This window comes from Apium graveolens, chromosome 3, assembly GCF_009905375.1.
Source record: "Apium graveolens cultivar Ventura chromosome 3, ASM990537v1, whole genome shotgun sequence".
In the NCBI taxonomy this organism is placed as follows: Eukaryota; Viridiplantae; Streptophyta; class Magnoliopsida; order Apiales; family Apiaceae; genus Apium; species Apium graveolens.
Window position 1 is genome coordinate 164,386,219 of NC_133649.1, and position 7,890 is coordinate 164,394,108.

Here is a 7,890-nt window from a genome sequence, read left to right on the forward strand (position 1 = left end):
ATATCAGAACCCCTACATAGTGTGGCATGACAAATTTTCTCAATCAGCAAAAACACTGTTCATAAGGGTTTCAAAAAAAAATTCCCAAAAATTGGGGTTATTACAAAAAGGATTCATTTTTCTGAGTTAACAGGCTTTCGTTTCACGCAAAACGGACTAACGGTTGAATTATTATTAATTAAATACTGATAATTCCATTTATTAATCATTATAAATAATTATTACTAATTTTTAAAACCCAAAAATAATTTTTAAATCATTATTTAAGAAAATCAGAATTAAAAATAATTTTTCTATAATTTTTGAAATTAAAATGAATTTATTATGTACTGAAAATTATTTGATTAATTATCAAAATAATTAATCACTTTTAAATAATTAATAAGTAATAAATAAATAATAAATAATTAAGAAAATAATTCAATCTGATTTTTAGAAAATAATTCAGAATTATTTCTAATATAAATTAATTAATTAAATAATTAATTAATCAATTTACAAAATAAATAAAACTGATTTTTAAAATTAATAAAAATAAAAAGTTAAAATAATTTCCAGAAACATATGTCAGAAAACAGACATCTGACAAGGTGGATCAAAACCGGGTTCTGGAAACGGGTCAACCGGGTTGGATTCCGGGTCTGTGAAGAACACCACCGGAATCTGGGTTTAAACCCAGAATCCGGCGACTTCACCGGACTCCGGCGAGTCTAATTCCTGGCCAAACGGACACCGTTTGGTTCCGTTTTTGATCCCAAAACATCCCAAACTACTTCCCCAATCTATTTCAGGCCAAAATCGACCAGAAACATCCCTGGATATCATTCTCCGATCAAAATCATCAAGAACTCCGGCAAAAAATCCAAATCACTCAATTGTACATAACATCAAACGTTATATAGTGCAAAATGAAGCTAAGAACATATACAATCAAAGCCCTAACATTACAAGAACCAAATATTCACAAAAATCATCGAGTTGTGTTTTGAAAATCCGACCTAAACCATAGAAATCGTGAATCATTATCCAAGCATCGTTTGTTCAATTAAACACCATAAATCGACTGTAAATCATCTAACAAAGCTATATCAATCATCAAAACATCGAGCACGGTTGGATAGCTCAAGTGGTAAAGGGCTTATCCTCTGTCGTCCCAGATCCTGGGTTCGATCCTGGCTCACCCCGAGAATTTCTGAGAACAGATACTCATTTGTAAGGCTATAAGCCAAAATTAGGCAAAAAAAAAAAAAAAAAATCATCAAAACATCAAAATAACCCCAGAATCAAAAAGCCCTAATTCAAACATAAACCCTAGAAATCAAAAATCAATAAAGATGCAATAAAACGTGAAGTTGATGCAAGAAACAGAAAGAACATATCAAAACCTTCAATTTGGATACTCGAATCACTTGTTTTGGTGCTGTAATCAGATCAAAATCACGACTTGAATTCCTGAACCGAACCTGTTCTTCCCGACCCGATTTCAGAGGATTTTTGGTAATTTTGCAGATTTTGCAGATTAATTATAATTAATTAAATAAAAATTAGGCTATTTATAGTAGTAAAAATAATACACCTAATTAAAATTAAGGGGCTAATTATACATTAAATAAAAATATTGGGCCCTAATTTTTATAATTTTTGAGTATTAAAATTTAATTTATAAATATTTTATATATGCAATTTATATGCCAAAAATTCCCAAAAATTGTGAATAATGCAAAAATGCAAAGAAATAATATAAATGAAAGTCCTATAATTTTATAAAAATAAAAATGTGATTTTTGTGGGGTTTTTTGCACCCAATGGGGCCCGGAAAAATTATTTTTCGCAAAACGAGAAAATTTATAAATTATCTAGATGTTCAGAACAAGGCGATTGTAAAAGCCATTTGATGAAAAATAAGGCCCATTATTTTATTTGAAATACTGTCTTTAAAATCATCATTTGGGTCGTAAAACGTTTGAAATAAAACCTATAAATGCATAATAAAATATCTGAAAAATACCTTAAAAATGCAGAAATGGCATGGGATACACGTATCACGTAACAGTTAGGGTTTATCAGATAATCACACATAAATGACACATTAATTCACATATTTTATTATAATCATGATATAATATAAACGTAAAGTTCCCAGTCGTTACAATAATACTTGGTTTCCTTTCACTAATCATTGATGCCTAGTGCAATGGTCTGGTTCATAAAACGATTAATTGCGCTCCCAATCCTTCGTATTATAATATTTGTATTGCATTGTTAAGTCTTTTATAATATTCAATCAACTTCGCTTGAACCTTTGAGATCTTCACACCAACCCTAAGAATTGCTTCAAATATCTTCAACCTTATTACTTCAATACTTGAACATATTAATGAACTTCACCCCGACTTCTATTGACAACTACTTCTTCACTGCAATCCTCAGAACCATATGTGTATATATCTAATCTTTAGTGTTTACTAATTCAAGTGAAACATAGATTATTTGCAAGTTCTCGTTCTATGTTGAGTTATCCAAACCAATATCGTTGCAGTTTTAATCCTGCTCGACACATACTACTTGGGAATGGAGGTTAAAAAAGGAAACGGTTAATCGAGTTGAAATAGTTAGCTTATGCTCGTAAAATTCTCAAGAAGGCAAGGTTGTCAGAATGCAATCAGACGAATATCCATTCGATCCAAATGATCAGATGACTAAGGACGAATGAGGAAAGCTGGTTGACGTAAGTTAGTTAAAAAGTATGGTTGGGGGCCTCAGATATTTGGGGCACACTCGACGGGATATAGCGTTTGCGGTTGGTATTGTTAGTCAATTTATAGAACATCCAACTGTTGTACACATAATGTTGTCAAATGGATTCTAAGTTACGTAAAGGGAACTTTGAATTTTGGATTAGTGTATTCAAGGGAGAACGACAACAATGTAATGACGGGTTATTCCGATAGTGATTTGATTGATAACATAAAGGACAAGAAGAGTACTGGTGGAGTAGCATTTTATTTGAATGACATCTTAATTACATGGATGTTTCAGAAACAGAAATGTGTGGCCTTATTTTCATGTGAGGCGTAGTTCATCCCCGGCTATTGCGTGCCAAGTAATATGGTTGTGAAATTTGTTGGCTCAGATAACACATGAAAGGATTGGACCAGTTACACTTTATATTGAAAAAAAGTTTGTCATTCAATGGGCGAAGAATCCATTAATGTTTCTTGATCATAGTTTGCACATTGATATACATTATCATTTACATGTGAATGTTTTGAACGTGTTGAGATAGTAGTAAAACATATTGTCATTAAGAAACAGAGGACTGATGTTCTGAAAAAGGCCCTCATAATTGTGAAATTCGAAGCCAATGGATGTTGAGGAATAAATTTGACAAGATTAAATTATGAGGAAGATTGTTGGTTTTAGTCTAATGCCCCTCTTAATATTTATTTTGAAATAGTGTTTGTTTATTAAATGTTAAACAATTATATTGACTTTGTCACCTAGTTTTGGAGTTGTATTATGACAGCCGTGAAATAATCGTTAGTAGTGGAGTAATTTTAGGAATGCTGTTTAGTAGTCCCTAATTTTTGGCAGTTTAATTTTCTTCTGTATTCGATATATATGTAACCTTGCACCTGACTAAAATTAACAGACTTGACAAGCATATTTATTTTCCCAGTTTCGTACAAACAGCTAATATCATATAACTAGCAGTAGGGCATTCTTATAAACCAAGATGTATTAAGTTGCTTATACATATAATTAGAAATGATTAATTAGTTTGCTGAGTTTGTTGACTTGATTAGATATTATTGTAGCCAAAAGTAAGGATTGTTTATGGACTACTCTTCAACATGACAAAACTGAATGTTTATGCATATGTAAAATTTCATCACTTCAAATTTTGGCCTTTTTAGCGCATATTTACTACCGCATGTACTCCCCCTGACCTATGCAGACTACATTATGTACAGCATTTTTCTATCAAAATTTGTATGAACTGAAATAAATAAAATTCTAATTTAGATGTTAAATAACATCAATTCTGTGTACGGAACCCGCACATACATAACTTTTTGGGAATAAATGTTTTGGACAAAATATGAACAGAATAGGATCAACTTCACTAGTAAAGAAAAGCTGGGCGGCAATTTTTAGTCCGAGATAGATATCATGCACTACGTATCTTTGTTTCTCCGAAAACTATGTTCATTTTTTTTTCTGGAACTCTGATACTCAGTGCATGCATTAAAATGGAAATTGTACTATATAGTTTTCTTCTTTTAAATTCGATGTTTTTCTCTTCCGATAAAATAAATGACGTGAAGAATCACTTCACTGACGGCTAAGGTAAATATTCGACTAATTACTAACCAAAACTTGTCACCGGATGGCAACATCAATTATTTTGCACGTCTATAGAAATTAAGTGCCACACAAAAGAGTGGAAATTTTATTAGATGTTAAAATTTAAGCATTTGTAAATTGTACCAAATTCCTTAATTGACCAAAACCGAAATCCTACTAAATGTTGTATATACTTTTCTTTTGGTAAACTATTGTATACATTTATAATTCGTATTATAGCCCAACCCTGGCTGCTTGATCACTGATCAGTCTTTTAACCATTAATTATTTACATCCAGTATTACATGTTCAATATTTTATTGCCATTCCATTTTGTCTGGTACTTCATATTTTTTAAAGATAATTGTATTTAAGAAAAGCAAACAAATTTATTAAACATATATATAATATAATAACATATTGAAGACTATAGATAAAGGCACGAATATGAATTTTTATTACTTTATTATAAAATGCATCTCTTCAAGCAATAAACATACCACACAATTACAGAGTAAAGGTAAATACAACACATGAATTATGTAGGCATATCCAGAGCAGGAAAACACGGCATGCAGGACGAGCGATATTCCTTTTTAGTTTGCTAATAGCACTGTAAATACATCCATTCCTCGCCTATCCTGCGGAATTAAAAGATAACTTCGATTCATCAGCCAGATGATTAATGAAAGAAATTATAACATGAACAAATTATGGACTCTAGCTAGCTAGACCCATTGTTGTATGCCAGAACTGCGCTTATCTATGTACAATGCATATCAAATGAACATGTATCACAGAGAGGGAGAGAGATTAAATGATCAACCTCTGTGTAAATAATTATTATACAAGTATCACACTGAATAAATCTTTGGCTAGTATGTTGCACTTTTAATTTGATTAATTTAAATGACTACCTGAGAAGCAGAATATCAATGAAAGCTCCTAAGTATAATAAGGAGGTGGTGGAGACTCGTATTTATAGCCCTCCTTTGGTGGAGGGTATTTGTAATCGTCTTTCGGAGGTGGTGGAGACTCGTATTTGTATGGAGGTGACTTTTCATATTTTGGTGGAGGGTATTTGTCATCGTCTTTTGGAGGTGGTGGAGACTTGTACTTGTAAGGTGGTGACTTTTCATACTTTGGGGGAGGGTATTTGTAGTCGTCTTTTGGAGGTGGCGGAGAATCGTACTTGTAAGGTGGTGATTTTTCATACTTTGGGGGAGGGTATTTATAGTCGTCTTTTGGAGGTGGCGGAGACTCGTACTTATAAGGTGGTGATTTTTCATACTTTGGGGGAGGGTATTTGTAGTCGTCTTTTGGAGGTGGTGGAGACTCATACTTGTAAGGTGGTGATTTTTCATACTTTGGAGGGGGTGGGGGAGACTTGTACTCATATTTTGGTGGTGGAGGGCACTTAGGAGGTGATGGTGGAGGACACTTAGGAGGAGGTGGCGGGGATGGACACTTAGGGGGAGGTGGTGGCGATGGACACTTTGGAGGTGGCGGTGGTGGAGGACACTTTGGAGGAGGTGGTGGAGACTCATACTTGTAAGGTGGTGGATACTTTTTAGGTGGTGGTGGAGACTCGTACTTGTAAGGTGGAGGGTATTTCTTAGGTGGTGGTGGAGACTCATACTTGTATGGTGGAGGATACTTCTTAGGTGGTGGTGGTGGATACTCGTACTTGTAAGGTGGAGGATATTTCTTAGGAGGTGGTGGAGGAGATTCGTACTTGTAGGGAGGAGGATATTTCTTAGGTGGTGGCGGAGATTCGTACTTGTACGGAGGAGGATATTTCTTAGGTGGTGGGGGAGACTCATACTTGTAAGGTGGAGGATATTTCTTAGGTGGTGGTGGTGATTCATACTTGTAAGGTGGAGATTTTTCTGGAGGCGGCGGAGACTTATACTCATAACGGTCAGGGGGTGGAGATTCATATTTGTAAGGCGGAGACTCGTACTCGTAATTGGCAGTGATGATCACCGGGAAGTTAAGTGATACAAGTAGAACCACAAGGGTTGCAGTGAAAGAGGCCACCCTAGACCCCATGCTCATAGTTCCCATCTTTTGTCTAGTTGTGTTTTATGTGTTCGCTTATGCCCTAATGCCGCCCTCTGTTCTCTATTTATACTATAATTATTTACCTACACACTATTCTGGTCCGGGTAGATAGTGCAGAAATTACAACAGTAACTTGGTGTAGATTTGTTGAGATGTGATTTTCTCTGTGTCTAACTACGTAGTACTGAGAAACTCTTGATCATGACAAGACGTATAGTCCAAATATATCAACTTGACTTTTAAATTCTTTGCAGTTGGCACTTTTTTTGCTGGTGACTGCAAGCTAAGATTACTCGATTAATTAAGTAACTTGGTTTTATATTGGTCTGAAATATATTTGGAAACCTGGCTATACATATGCAACAAATGATCATATGTAAACTCAATTACAGCTATAAGGTTTTTAGCTACAATTGACATATTGAATTTACTCTAACATAGAGAAATTAAACAACTTAGCATATTCGAATCAATTCTATGTTTATACAGATGAACCACGAGGCAAATTATGAATAGCAAAGAAGACCTGCAATCATTCATGTGACCTGTGAGAACGTATATATTGAATTTGTATGTGAATGTTGATTTATTATCTTGTTGCGCCGAGCAAACTCTGTCGTTTTAGTTTTAAGAAGTTATGAGCTAGAATTTTTAAATAACAAAAAATGTTAGCCTATATGTATAATTGTTTGGACAGCATGTATTGTACAATACCAGTGCTGTTAACTTTCTGCAGTTTATCACAAACTAACACCGTGTTCCATCATCGATCCATGAACATTTTTTGGGAAAATAAAAGAAATATTGAAAAATATATTTTCACCCAAAAATGCTCAGTATCCAAATTTTATCCTAAAATGGTTTCAAAATATTATTGTGATCATTATGCAATTAATAAAATTGATCTCATGCATTCACATCAATTTCAATAATTAAAAGAGTACAAAGTAGCGGACATCAATCATGCTAAGTAATTTTGTTTCACAATAAACTTTTTGCACTTGTATTTAGTTTGCCCTTAAAATTTAACTGAATGTAGTTGAATTTATACAATTATATTTAGTTTTATTTTATTGTAGTGCTTTCATAATAAAAATTTTGAAAAGAAGAGAAGACAAAAGCTAAATATTAGCAGATAAATGCCTTTTATATTTGTATTTAAAATTTTCTTTTTCACTTTTGTGAAGATTGGGATAGAAGATAAAATTAATCATTAATAATTCTTTTATTTTATCCACACCTTCAATCGGGAATATGGTGTAAATTATTCTATACATAAAAACAATGCAATATAATGTACTCGCTCCATGGCATTGTCAACCTCTCTGACTTGGAACTACTAAATTAGTATCCATATCCTATAAATTTGTCGGACTTGGATCGATTAAATTCTTATCCATATCCCATAAAAATTTGTTGGATGAGATCGTGATGAGATCGCTTTTAAATTTTTAATAACATCATTTATATGTGAATACA

The 7,890-nt window shown here is 33.3% G+C and overlaps 1 protein-coding gene across 1 annotated transcript; it reads right to left on the reverse strand.

Moving 5' to 3' along the window:
• Nucleotides 1-4,781: 4,781 nt before the first annotated feature.
• On the reverse strand, nucleotides 4,782-6,456 carry LOC141712909 (uncharacterized). Its single transcript, XM_074516038.1, has 2 exons — nucleotides 5,265-6,456; nucleotides 4,782-4,988 (listed from the first exon to the last, which is right to left on the reverse strand). The coding sequence occupies exon 1, from the start codon at nucleotides 6,412-6,414 to the stop codon at nucleotides 5,293-5,295; it is 1,122 nt and encodes a 373-aa protein (XP_074372139.1). The 5' UTR covers nucleotides 6,415-6,456; the 3' UTR covers nucleotides 4,782-4,988; nucleotides 5,265-5,292.
• Between the last annotated feature and the right edge of the window lie 1,434 nt (nucleotides 6,457-7,890).